The 14,477-nt window shown below is 39.1% G+C and overlaps 1 protein-coding gene across 3 annotated transcripts in view; it reads right to left on the bottom strand.

Annotated features, from left to right (window-relative positions):
- Nucleotides 1-431: 431 nt before the first annotated feature.
- Nucleotides 432-14,477, bottom strand: part of VCAN (versican) — a 100,256-nt gene continuing 86,210 nt past the window's right edge. For all 3 annotated transcript variants that reach the window (XM_032676016.1, XM_032676017.1, XM_032676018.1), the window contains 3 exons: nucleotides 4,935-5,079; nucleotides 4,240-4,422; nucleotides 432-3,166 (listed from right to left, as the gene is read on the bottom strand). In XM_032676016.1, coding sequence (XP_032531907.1) covers nucleotides 3,036-3,166; nucleotides 4,240-4,422; nucleotides 4,935-5,079 — 459 coding nt within the window. In that variant the 3' untranslated portion in view covers nucleotides 432-3,035. The remainder of the gene's footprint in view (nucleotides 3,167-4,239; nucleotides 4,423-4,934; nucleotides 5,080-14,477) is intronic.

Genomic DNA, 14,477 nt, shown 5'->3' with positions numbered 1-14,477 from the left:
TGGTTACTTCCAGGGATGGGGCAGCCACAGCTTCTCTGAGTAACCTGTGCCAAGGCCTCTCCACTCTCACAGGGAATGTTCTCCTCAATATTCCATCTAAGCCTGCTCTCTGGCAGTGAGAGGCCATTCCCCCTGTCCTGTCACTCCAGGCCCTTGTGAGATCTCTAGTTCTCTCTTCTCTCTACTCCAATTCCAATACACTTCCACAAACTGGAGTTCAGAGATGTTCTACATAAAGGAATCATGGCCATCATGGTGGAATTGCCCGGGATTCACAGCAGAGCCAACTCTGTGACATGAAGATGTGCTTCTTGCAGGGGGTTGGTACTGGAACGCTTTGGAGTCTCCAGAACTGAATAAATTACCATTCTCTGTCTAAATAAACAAGCATGGGTGACAGGGATTTTTAGGTTTTGTTGTTGTTGTTGTTGTTTTTAATAAGGAATATTGTCAGTCTTATTTTATTATGCATAATAGAAGGTGGTGAAAAAAAATCGACATAAGCTCTGAATCTAACCTAATTAAAACTACAAACACAATGTTATTTGAATGTCTTACAACATTGTTTAAATCCAACAAGTAGACAAGAAAACAACAAATCTATGCAGGGGTTTTTATACATATGGTGAAGAAAATTTGCAAAGTGTTGAAATATATTTTCTGTTCTGTATGTTTCTGGTACGAGGAAGTTATGTGTGGATTACTGTATATTTATGAACAGAGCCTTGACTTTTACAAGCAATAATCAGCTTCAAAACATACAATGTATTCTTAAAATATCCCCTAAAGCTGCTCATACAAAGTCAAATCCAGCACCTACTAAAGTTCAGCCAGCTGACTCTTTGACTGGGCACTTGACCAGGCCTATGGTAATTGTGAAGTACCTGACAGTCTAATTGTATTCATATGAAAAAAATCACATTGCATAGATTTAAACAGGAAGACATGCAATAACAAGACAAGTCACAGTATAGCAAAAAACCTTGTTTCTTTGGTGAAACAGAAGCATATATAAAAGTTACAAAGATTTTAGACTTTCATTCACAAAAAAACCCCAAACCCAGACATTCACATTATACACTATACAAGATAATAATATAAATAGAAAAAAGTATTATGTGCATTGTTTGGGGGCGAGGGGTGGGCAATGAACCAGCCAACTGTGTTGGACACATGAGGGTTGAGCAGCCACTGCCTTTTCGTAAGGGATGTTGTCTGAACTGTGATCCCAGTTCCCAGCCTATGGCCTGGTCACTCCACGGGCAGCTCTGCCATGTTAGCCGGCTTTCAGCTCTTATCCTTTTCTTTCCAACCTTTTTCATTACAACCCCACATGAACACAAAGGTGTCAACCTCACATTTGTGTGTATTTGTCATGTTGCTTTGAAAGGTACATCTTAAGGAACTTACTGCCCTTTATTTTAATTTTTTTTCCTTTTTTTCCCCCTTTTTTTGTTGTTGTTGGTTTTGTTTTTTTTTAAATCCTGTGCCCAAAGGTGTGCAAGGCACTTGGCAGGAATAACAGTCCCTTCTGTGGAGAGATCGTTCCAAATGTTAACTTCTACTTCACTGTACACATCAAGGCCAGTTATCACACTAACCAGGGTAAGAAACCATAACAGAAAACTCCTACCTACACACTGCACCAGCTACAACCTAATCATCTCTCTGTGCACACACTTCTCTCTAGAAAGCCAAGATCCTGATTCTTCTGTAAGTCACACAGTTCTCACTCATTTAAACTGCAAAACAAATGATCCTGTTGAGCAGGAATTTTGCTCTCTGGAGAAAATAGCAAGTTGAACTGAAAGATGGTTCCAAAAGTGGAGCTCAGGGGCTAATACTGCACTGGCGAGCTCTTTCAATCTTCTTTGTATGGGTAAAATAACATCCAATAAATTAAATCAGTATGGCTTACTTCATTTATTTATGTACGCTTCACAGCTGCAGCATTCATACACAAACATTCATTACTTTATAAAAAGGTTAAAAAATGGTTATATATACAAAATTATTTACTTTTTTGATTTTTGCTTGTTTTTTACAAAAAAAAAATCCCCCAAATACCAGGTCTACCTCCATTTTTGGAATGCAGAGACCTGTAATATAAACCTTGTGGTTAATGTTGTGAAAGTAATTTTTTTTCCTTTCTTTTTTTCCTGTTTTTTTTTTTCTTCTCTGAAAAAAAAAAAAGTAGCCTTGGTTGATAAAGTTAATGTATTAGCACTTGGAATTTTACAGGCTCTCCCTGTCATACAAAATTCCTCCACGCAGTCCTTTCTCATGAGTGGTGAAGCTGGAATGGAGAGCAGAAAAAAATGTTCCATATTGCAGTCCCTAGTTCATGCCTTATGCCACTTTTATGTGCTCTGTCTAAACTTTGCATCTCATGGGCACAAACTGTACCTTGGATGGGAATTGGCACAGTTCTCATTAAAAAAAAAAAAAAAAAAGTCATGTAACTTGTGTGTTTATCTTCACCTGATAACAGCAAATTTCAGTCAGTGAAGTCATTATTTCAACCATTTCCAGCCTAAGTAAACAACATAAAAACAACGTCATAAATGACTGAAGACCTCTGAGGCCGTTCTAACCATAAATATGCCTGAAATTAGTGTGACTTTTCATTTTATATACACGATTTTAAAAACAACACACAAACAACATTAAAATCATCTTATTTACATTTTCATTGGTGCTAAAATCAAGCTGTTTAAATATTGCAGAAGGCTGGTACATATCATTAAAATGGTCCACACCGATGGCATATAGAAAACTAATAATCTTTACAGGCTGGAAATGGTTTCCTTTTATCCCCATAAGCACTTCTCCTCTTTTTTTTATTTATTTATTTATTTCTTAAATTTTATGATAAACACCATATCTTTTTTTATTTTTTTGCAAAAACACATTGTGAATACTGCAGTCCGTAGTTTTCAAAACAACTTGATAATAATCCTATAAGTGATAGAAAAGGCACAGGAAGTTATGACTTTGGCTGAAATGGTGGAGATCCCCCATTCACCATTTAGCTCTCAGCGCCTTGAGTCCTGCCACGTCCTCATCCAGCGGTGGTAGTGCTTCGACGAGTTTAGTGATGTTCCCTTCCCCAATGAGGAGTGTTTGTAGTAGTATTTCTTAGAGTAAGTCCTTTGGTATGTGGATGCTGCAATGAGAAGGAGGAAATTAAAAAAAAAAGAAAAGGGAAATTAGTTTAAAGTTATTTAATTGGCTACATTTCATGACACAGGTCTGTTAATTCTTCGTTAATTAGAGAGTTATGCTATGATTGCTATGACTATGAGTGCTATGACTGTGTTACAGGCAGGAGAAGCATCTCTTACACACAGTGGCAGAAAAAATCGTTAGTGATATTAGGAACCTGTTGATTCCAGAAATTATAACACTGTTATTGTTTATTTTTAAAGAATCTCAGTGCCTTCTGTAAAGACAGAAAGGGAATATTTTCTTTAATATTTTAGTAGTTTTGGAGGATTGGTGTTCTTTCCTATGGACAGAGCGAGCAGTGCTGCTGTCATAATCTTTCATACCACGTTTTGTTGGAGGAGAGGAATCAGAATGGGAAAAATACCAAGCGTGGAGAAAGATATATGAGAGCTGAATGGACACTTTACTGCTGAAATGGACATTCTCATACCGGATTAGACATTTACTAGATTTGACAGTTTTCCCCAGTTCACCCCAGCTTATGGTTGTATTGCTATGAAGTTCCATGTACCCCAGTTTGTTGTTAAAAATTTTATACCCTCCATGTTGTCTCCTTCTCCCCTCACACTTTTCCCACCGAAACTTGTTTACTCCCTTGTTCTCACCTGCTTTCCCGCTCCTCTGCACCTGATTGGCTTTGGTTTGCTGCAGTGCAGAGAGAGCTTCCATTGGCCCTTTCCCCTGGAGACCCAAGGCTGCCACCCATCTTTCCCTGTTCTCCCAGTCGCTGCTTTCCCTGAGCTGCCTATCTTATGCTCCTCCCTAAGCCTGAGTCCACCCCCTGAACCTTCCCTATTTAAATCTCTGTTACCCTTAATAAAGAGGCATTGCTTCCCTCACCTCAACTGTGTCCCGAACCTGATTGCAGTGCCGTGTCCCCATTCCCTCTACCCCTGCGAGCCGTGGCAACGTTTGCTCTTCTCTTATTACTTATTAATTACTCATTACTTATTGATCATAAATTATCGTACAGTTTCTGGTCTGGCACCGTTTTGCTTTCAAAGAACTCACGATTCATGCAGGTAATTTTGGGCATGTCCCATCTTCCATTCCCTTGGCATCGGATGGTTGGGATGTGGCGCTGGATGAAACCGTCTTTGCAATGGTATCTGATGAGGGAGTTGATCTCGTAGCGAGGTTTCATCTTTCCAAAGGTCTTGGCGTTTTCCACAACAGGAGGTTGACCACAAGCAACTTGAAGGAAGAGAGAACGTCACCCAAAACATCACCCTGCAAACCCACTTTGAGCTGGGACTGCCCTCTGAGCCCTAGCTAAGGGAAGGGGTCAAGGAACCTCAGTCAGACCCCTAAGAGGCACATCCAGACAAGGACAGGGGAGTCAGTCTTTCCTGTAGTTCTCCAGTCTTGTAGACCAAACACAGTAGTGATGTAGATTGGAAAATGGCAGATATTGTGGTTAGTAACCCCTTTTTGGTTTAAATTCTGATGTAAATTTGAGCCAAAACTCACACAGTCACAGTCACAGTCACACAAAGAAGGGATTTTTCAAAAGCCTGAAAACCAGTGAAGTTACTACAGGCATTTAAAAAAAAAAAGTCTCATTTTCAATATTTCTCATGTCTTCCTCAATGACATTGTTTAAAAGGACTTAAAACTGAATCCACCAAGGCCCAGAGAACACATTAACACAAAGTTTTAAGTGCCAGTTTAGAGAATTATGCTTTTTGTCACTGGAAAGTTTGTACCTGTTGCTTTCTTGCAGGTGTAGGTCAGGTGATAATTGCATGGTACATCATTCCACTGCCCATTCTCATGCCAGATTATAACAACACAGTCTTCTCCAGCAGAAAAGAAGCTGTCTGGCTGGTTGGGTCTCCAGTTCTCATATTGCTGCAGAGAGGTGAAGCAAAACCATTATCCCCAGTGCTGGAGAACATTCACATTCCATTTAACAGAAGTGCACCTTTGGTGAACAGCAATCTCAATTTGATTCAGGCTGTTAAGCATGGACTAAATAAAGCTAGATTTATGAAATGCTCCCAGTCTATTAACAGGTTTTCTCAATGGGAAAAAATATTCTGCTCTAACACCTCATTTACTGTAAACTGATGTCAGGTGAAAAAAACAAAGAGACACAATTCAGCACAAGCAAAACCAGATCCTAAGTGTGTCAAAACCACTCTTTCCTACATAGACAGACATGAAGTAGAATGCTAGGAAATACAGTAAATAGCCCATAACCCTCATTAGTCCATATCTACAAGGTGATAAATCACAGACTGGCTTTTTAGACTCAGATTATTTGTTCTCTGACCTCATTTAATGAAGTCACTCAATGAGATGACGCGCAGAATTAGGTGAAACATAAGTGAATGTTTCGCCAGACAATCCCAGACTGATGTTTCCATTAAAAATGCTAGGTGACAGACTGAGCACAGACAGCAGCCTTTCAGCCTTAGAAATGGGGATTCAAATGTTGCCCTCTGCAGAAAAGCTGACTTCAGGTATCTACGAACATATATATGAATAAGAGCAGAAAGTGACAAACTGGTTTTAGAAGTAGAAATCTGGTTGTTGGTATGTGCAAAACAAACTAACAAAAAAATCCCACAGAATAATCTTCAAATGGCTGTAAAATATCTGCACAATGTCTTTTTTAGATGAAAATTTGGGAGGATTCAGTCTGTTTTTTCAATCAATCAGGAGGAAAAATTGCAACATAGGGAGTGTCACACCAACTGAAACCTGTGCATCAGTCCGTGTCAGGGACGTACAACTTCCTCCCCTAGCAGTCAGCAGAGGTGGTATAATCCTTATCCCTTTTCTCCTCTAACCTTGTTTCCAAACAAAGCACAGTAATTTGAGATTTGCACAGAGGAAAGTGAGAGAAGATTTGGAAACCATTCCTAGAGATTTTCGTTGGGATTTCTGCTGTCTGACTCTGAGAAGAATTTAACGAAGGATAAAAATAGATATCTGTAAGAGCTGGAATTCACATAAATGCCAGACATTAACCAGGCAGCTAGCCCCTTGTATGGTCAAAATTACACAGTTTCTACAGTGCTTATATTTTCCTCAGTGCTTACATCCTTCTGTCTAGAGCTGGCCTATATAAATGTCATAAAAGTTTAGCTTTCTATTTTTTAAAACTTATTACATAACCCCCATTCATTGCCTGGGTGAACACATTTTAAAAATAAAGTTAACATGCCCCACACAAGTAGTATTTACCTTCCAGTGAATCGAACTACAGAAAAATAAATTAGTTAAGTACTTAACATTTTCCTACCATGTGTCATCTTACTCATCACAGGTTTTAATTATCCAGGCAGTTTAACCATCACAGTCCAAATAAATTTGTTCTGCACTGAGTTTATTAGCTCTAATAAACTTCCCCCTTTTTATGTGGAACTAACTTAATTCCGTCTTGACTTTCCAGTGTTTAACAGTTCTAAACTACAATGAACACTAACTCATTTACCCAGGTCCAGAATCCATTTGCTTTCAAGAACATGCACAGACACACAAAAATTGAGGAAAGCAGTAAGTCTAATGGTAGAAAATCTGATCAATAATTGAGAGCAAAGGAAAGGCTGCAACAAGCTGTTTCTTTTGGAAATGACACCAGAGAGCTGTTTGCTTCCGCAGGAATCAGAGTGTGGGAATGGAGGATATTTGATGGCTATTGGGGGCGTGTGAGCTGGAGGTGGCCCCACCCTCAGCACACAGACTCCATATGCTCTTACTCGCCTCAGCAAAACGACTCCAAAATATGCATTTGCTTTGCTGGCAGGGCTGCAGTGTAATGGCAAAGGATTATATCTGGGCCCTGTGGCTTGTTTAAGAATGTCTAATGCCCTCCAGCATAACTTGCTATTACCTCACATCTGATATCATAATTGCACAGATTTATTTTGGCTGAGGACCTCTGATTTTTGCCTGGGTTTAGTGCCAGAATTGCTTAGCAGAGGAAGTTCCAGACTTCTGAATTGCTTTCTTAGGTCTCCACCCAGATCTTCTGTAGTTTTTCAACTCCTTATTTAGCCACTGAAAATGGGACAATGATACAAAGAGATTCTCCCTGATTGAGTGGAATAAACAGCTAGACAAATAAACTAATATTTTGCTTTCCTTTTACGGATTAGATCTTTGCAGGATCATAAGCATGGTTCTGATTTTCACTTACACTAGTGTAACTCAGGTGTTACTGCACCATCTCCAGTAAATATATATCAGCAAAAGAATTAATGGGAAGAAACCCTTGGCAACACTCTTAGGTTTTGGTTCTATTTAGTTTTGTCTTGTGAATGATACAACAAGGTAATATGCTAAAGAAAAGCTGATACCACCCTTTTAGTCCTCAGCAGAAATACTTACACCGGGTGATTGCACAGTGACCTAAAAGCTATCACTACCCTGGCTTTTAAGTAGCTTTACTACAACTTTTTTTCTGTGGATTAAAGTATAAAGTACTTCCAGACCGCACATTTTTGGACATATAACCTTAATTATGTACATGACTCAAAATCAGAGGAGGTTTGGCTCAAGACATTTTTCTCTCGCAGGCTGTGGAGAGGCAAAGCAATAATGGAATGACAGAATGGTTTGTGTTGGGAGGGACCTTAAAGCCCATCTTGTTCCACACCCTGCCATGGGTAGGAACACCTTCCACTAGCCAAGCCTCATCCAATCCATCCTTGATTAAGCCTCAGGCTCAGACAGGCACTACTGTACCAGCCACTCTGCAAAGCTTTCAGCACCCACAGTGGCAGGAAAATTGGGGCTTTTTCTTAAAAGTCTAAGGTTTCTCTGTAAACTCGTAACTGCAGAACCTAGCCCTGGGGATAGGATTTTGATCCCTGTTACCTCCATTTGGTCCTTGGGGAATCACTAGTCTGTCTTGCCACCATTTCAGGCTAAAAATTGGAGCTCTTGTTATGCTCTTTATGTCTTTAATTATTCTGTAATAATTAATCTTCCTTGTAGATTTTTTCTTATTGTTGTTGAAATCAAAGCCTACACTGTCACACTGGATTTATTTGTTCCAGCTTCCTCTGCTAAAGGGCCCTGAAAATTTTCCTGCAGACAGAGAGTGGATGATCCACGACTTAGAGATGGAACTGAGCTGGAATTCAGCTCTTCAGACTTTCTGCGTTGCATTAGACAATGCACTTGGCTGGCCATTCCCAGTCCATGAAGTGGACTCACAGGGGAAGTTTGGATAGAATGGTTACAAAAGCCTGTAAGGGCATTTTTTTTAAGTTCCACATTTTTGGGAAGGATTTCCTTATATGGCATGGCATTAAGTCACAGCCATGTGGTGTGACAGGCTAGCTTGTCACAAATTGAACGAAAGAAGCCAGGATTACAGCAAGAGCTGTAAAGTAGAAAACTTTATTAGCTAGTCACTACTTATTCTCATTCAGATGGCCGCTATTTAAACAGAAGGAGCATAATCTTCACATAATGAACAAGATCTCACCTTGAGGGAGATTTGTTATTTAAATTTCAGATAAGCAACCTTCCTTGATGGACTCATTTCCTTAATAATGGGTAACCACTCAGTTCTGTCAGGTGTTTGCACTGTCAAGGTGAATCTGCGAGTAAGCAGAAGCTCAGCTTTGTGACACTCCTTCGGAAATTTCAGCCATTCCTTTATCTCCAAAAGGCCCATCAAGTGGCTGAGATAATCACTTGGACTTTGCATTCCAAAACATTTAACAAACGCTGTTTGTAATGAAAGACAACAAAATAAAGTACTGGTGCAAACAAAATTTTACTACTTGACCTCAGTATTGTGTAAAGATCAATAATTTACCTGAAATACTCCTATTTAGATTTACAGGTTAAGGCTTTTGCCTTTGCCCTTCTGGGCAAAGGAAGCTTGTCTTCAGCATGTTTAGATAACCTTAAAGTACAAATAAAACTGTCTTGGCACTTTTTGGCACTTGTTATTGTGATTTTTATTTTCTTTCATTCTGGCTGCTTCCCTATCTTATTCCTTCTTAATGCAAGACTAATGAGGCAAATTTAAAAAACAACAAACAACAGTGAGAGATGTAGGGACTGGCTGACTGGGAACTTCCTGTGCCATTTCATCTGAAAGTGAAGCAGCATTTCCTGCCTGGTATTTATGATTAAGTCGAGACCACCACTGCAAACCTCATTGACCATCATCCTTTTTTTTATTGCTATAACAGGAATACACTTTTTTGTTTTTTTCTTCACAATAGCAGACAAAGTCTTAGAAATCTTTATCAGGAAAGCCCCTGAAAGAGACCCTCACTGTGGAGGTTCTGCTATGATTGAATAGCTCAACTAAAAGTTATATCTCACTTTCAGACAGTCCTGGTAATTACTCAGAGGCTGAATTTCGGCAAGATCAGCTCAAGGTTACGATGAGAACATAGACTCCTCATTTGTGGCTCATGCTATTATAGACCACTGCTGCTGTTACATGAGATATTTGGAAAGTTTGAACAGGATTGCATTTTCTCTAAAAAAAAAATCAAATATATTTCTATGAAGATTTGGCAATGTCTGAAATACTTCCATTAATGTCACCTCATATTTAAATGCATTTATACATTGGGAAAGACAGGAAACTACCTTATAGTGTAGACTCTGTTTCACTAAAGTTCCCCCCAGTCCTGCAAAGAATTTTTCTGTTTAATTTTATGAATGGGAGCAGTCTGACAGAACTCACCAGAAGAATTCTTGAGACTAAAAACTCCATTCAGTGACTGCTTAAGCACATACCTTGATTTAGAGGCATAGGTGGTGCCTTAAACTTTGCAGGGAAGATCAGATACCTGTGACAGGGACCAAGTTAAGGGTATGTGTAAACCTTTGCTGGGAGAAACTCAAATCAATTTGGAGACAACTGTTGTATTTAAACTTATCTACAAGTACACACCAAAATCACATGTCATGATCCTGATGATTTTTTAGGTCGTAGTTGAATACCTTCCCTCTACCTCTTAATCTGAGTTTTGTTTGCATAGGATTTGGGAAACTGGCAGGGCTTGGCCCAGGCAAGAACCCAACACTCGCCATGACTGAGTCACACTGTGAGCAAGACAAACTCCTGAGAAGAGCTTTGCTAAGGACTTTTGCAAAAGATTTTACTTGAAAGGGTTGGGTTTTTTTGGTAACAGGGAGATGGGATGTATTGAAAAACTCTCTGAGTCCTATGTAGCAGCTTGCAAAAAAAAAGGGACTCTGGAACACATACACTCGTGTGTATCTATGGATATCAACAAGCAGTGATTGCAGATTGAATAATCAGGAAGATCTATGCAAAAATAAATAATTTGAGAAAGAAATGTAATGAATAAGAATTAAAGAGTGAAAAAACACCAGCTGATGAAGCTGAAATATAATTCTGTCAATTCTACATTTTGGGAGGAGCCGATTGTGAGGTGGAGTAGATAACCAGCTGACTTTTTTTAAAATAATATCACAGTATGACATTTTTTCCATGAAAAGTGGAAAACAGTGAGTATGGCGATAAACCCCCACTAGGTGACACTGTCTACTCATTGCTGAGTCCAAATACTCACTGGAGTACTCCAAAATTATAATTATTCAGAAAAGACACCTCTTTTATTAACTCTTTCAAAGCTAAGTGAACCCACGGACTTTTATCTGCTCTGTATCATGGTTTTGCTGATTTTTTTTTTTTTTGAGTAATAGCTTTCAACATGGTTCATACACTGTACAGTTCAATTTTGAGGGTATGCTATGTGTGCTAGGCTTTTGGAAGTCACTTCAGTAAGAGAATTCACTTCAAAAGTAAGTGGCAAAAAGCTGGTGAATTTCTCTTGGTACTGGGCACATGTTTTACTGTGGAAGAAAGGAATGGTAGGGTGGTAAGTGTTGGTTGGTGTAATGTTCTTTGGGAGTCACACTGGTATAATTATACGTTCTCAAATTGTATAGGGTGTGACTTATTCTTTTTGTGCACAGCTACCAGGAGAGCCAGCAGGAAAAAAAATTTATGTCATTTATGTCAACAATTACTGCAAATTTGAAGCTGCCCAAGATTTTTAGCCCAGAGCCAACAATAATGAGGCTCTGGAGTAACTGCTGACCCCCTTGACAAAAACAAGACAAAACCCCACTTTGTCCAAGAGGACCTCCTATACTGCCTACGGCACCCTGGACCAAAAATATACCTGTCATTAATAACATTATATAGTTCTCCTCCATTTGAGTGCAGGTCAAACGAGCATCTTAAAAAGAGGCCATAATGTCTGACTGCAGCACAGAACCAAACATTTGGTAGGTTTAAAATCTCCTTCTCCAAGGACCCTGTGGGACACGGGCACAATGAGCTTTTTGTTTGCAGCTGACTACAGCACTTTTTTAGTTTGTTTGCTTTATTTAACCCACAGAGGCAGGCTCCTTCCCTACAATACTCTGTGCCTTTTTGAAGGTTTTTTTTTTTGTGTTTGTGTTCAATGAAGTTACTCTTTCTGAGAGAGGGGTGCAGTTACAGATTTTTTTTTTCTCAAGTTAAAGCTTTCTGATTCACCAGCCAGTGAAGGACGGAAAAGAGAGGGCTTTGTTTTCACCAGAACTAAACTTCTGGTTGCTTTCTTTTTTTCTTTTTTCTTTTTTTTTTTTTAAATGTAGCTACCTAACGCTAACAACCTGAGCACCAGCTTTGCAGAACACAAAGCATAAGTGCTCCTATGATGAAGGGAAGGAAAACCAGCTCAGGTTCTCTAGGCAGCTTTAAAAATGGCAATATGCCCCGTTACTTCCCTGGCTGGCAGCACTCTCCCAGTGACAGACAATCTGGCCACAGACACTGGCCAGCTCCTTGTTGCAGCACTAATCTTATGTAATGGGGGTGAGCTCACTGCCCTGCAAAGTTCTAATTATCAGCAGCATTTTCCAGAGGATGTGAATAACCCCCCTTGTGAGGCACCACCCCAAGTAGCCGTATGGGCTTAATCCATAACATGAATAACTCCTTCTCTGCTGTGCCTGCTCACAAGGGTCCTTAGCAGGGAAAACCCAGCCGTCTAAATACAAAGGGGAAGTTGCCAAAAGCAACACCAGATTTTTCTTTCTTTTTTTTTTTCCTTTTTTTTCTTTTTTTTTTTTTTTTCTGTTTGGATGGGTGTGCTTTACAGCTGTAAAAGTTGGTATTCACAGGCCTAAGTGAACTATTTAAATTCAATTTCATCCGGGGATCTTTTGCATTTTGTTCTCTTTCCCTTTGATCAATTATTAAATGATGTAAATTTTGGTGTTTTGTAGTTTGTATTGCATCACATTTAAAGTATAAAAAGATACAAATAGCATGGACAAATTCCTCTGTTCACATAGTTGTGACTGTCTAGGTCTCTGTGTTTTTCCCAAAGTTGTTTTTATTGCTCAGTGCTTTCCATGATAATTGTAGGATGAAGATTGCCCATGATACATCCTTAAAGAGTTGTTCACTATTCTAGAAATGCTGGGAGCAAAGTCTGCAGGAAAGTGCAAGAATAATTTTGATTCTGTAGTTTTCTAGATGCAAATGAAGACAATATTTAGCCATTTTCACTCCAGTGCAGCATATAAATCAGAGGAAAACGAATATTTCTCCCACACCAAGAGCCAACAGAACAGCCCTTTAACTACGCTGCAACAGAAGGAAAGAAGAGCTAACAAAATATGCTCTTAAAAATAGTATAAAACTCTCTTCTGCCTCTTCAGTCTATCACTGTAATCATACCTGAAATGCCTTGAGCAGAAATTGGCTTGATTTTCAGTGAATAACAAAGCTCTAAAAACGTTGGGGTGTTGCGAGTTCTCTGAACACACTTCAGTACCTGCTCTCACTGCCTTCACCTCTGAGACAAATTATCTGAACTTAGGGACTGAGCAGATATGTCAAAGTTTTCAGTTTACAAATTCCCTTCCTGCTGCTCCACACAATTTTGGATGCTGCTCCCAGTCCAAGCCCATGACTGTGGCAGTGGCCTTTGATCTCCAGCTCTCAGTGAACTTGCTCCACATGTGAGGATCCCTGAGATTTCCTGAAAGAACATTCACTGTTTTATGTTGTACTAACACAGCTGCCATTAGCTTCTTTCCCTTCATACAAAAAGGGAATGACTTATGCTGCCAAAGTGGTTCATCAGCTCCAGAACATGAATCCACCTCTCCCAACTATCAGAAACACTGAAAAATTATTTCTTTCCTAAACAGGAAAAAAAAAAAGAGAATTAAAAAAAAAAGAGAGTAGAAACATGTTGGGACAAATTTCTTCCTGCCATGGGGATACAGTACAGCAAATCAGAACAAATCAGCTATGTGGGAGTGGCCAATGGATCCCACAGCTTAGTATAATTATAGCTTATTTTATTCTGCTTATTGGCCTTGGCTAAGCTCCAAGCTTAGCCAAGGAGCTCTTTGAAGATATACTCTGACCTTAACCAAGAAGCTCCCAATTTTAATTTTTTTTTAATAATCTGCAAAAAGACAAATATAAGCAGATTGGTCTGACCAATGAAATCCAGTATAATGATGTATCAGTTACCTGGAAAGCAATTCCTTTATGAAAAAGTACCACCTGGACTGACAATTAAACTTGAATGCATGAGAGGTATGACACAACTACATTATTCATGTAATTTTTCACTTCTCAAGCCCAGTCTGTGTTTGGGATTTAGTGGATAGAGAATGCTGAAAAAGTGTGTTTTACCAGCATATGGTGAGACTTCATCTACACCACTCAGCCCCTTGCACAAGACTATGTCACTTTGCCTGAAAGGCAGGAAACTGCTAAGCAGTTTTAAATAAAAAAAATCAACAACAACAAAAACCCAAATCAAAACCCAAAACACTTTACAGTTAAGAAATAAACCTGCCAAAACACCCTAAAAGTACCCAGATAATGATGCATCAGACACTTCAGTGAGGTAGATCTAAAAGCCTCTTCAAATTCTCTCTGCAGTAGCAGATCTGCAATACTGTGATTTAGGAGTGGACCAGTGGATTATTTTTTTTGTCTTAAAACTTTTTTTGAATGGAAAACAGGTAGACGCAATGCAGATATAGACAAAAGTTATGTGGGCCAAGAAGTATTAAATACTATTTCTTGCTTTCTCACTAAATCTGTACTTGCTTCATTATTCAAGACACCAACATTTTTCTCGGGGAATTCTGAGAATCAGAGCATGTATTTACTCTTCGTTTATTCCAAGACTTGTTTTCTGTCATTATTTCTGTTCAGCATAATTCCAGTTGATGCACAAAAAGCACGTACAGGAATAGAGGGGCTTTTTTGACTG

Source organism: Chiroxiphia lanceolata, chromosome Z (assembly GCF_009829145.1).
Source record: "Chiroxiphia lanceolata isolate bChiLan1 chromosome Z, bChiLan1.pri, whole genome shotgun sequence".
Taxonomy (NCBI): Eukaryota; Metazoa; Chordata; class Aves; order Passeriformes; family Pipridae; genus Chiroxiphia; species Chiroxiphia lanceolata.
This window is presented reverse-complemented; position numbering and strand designations above follow the sequence as displayed.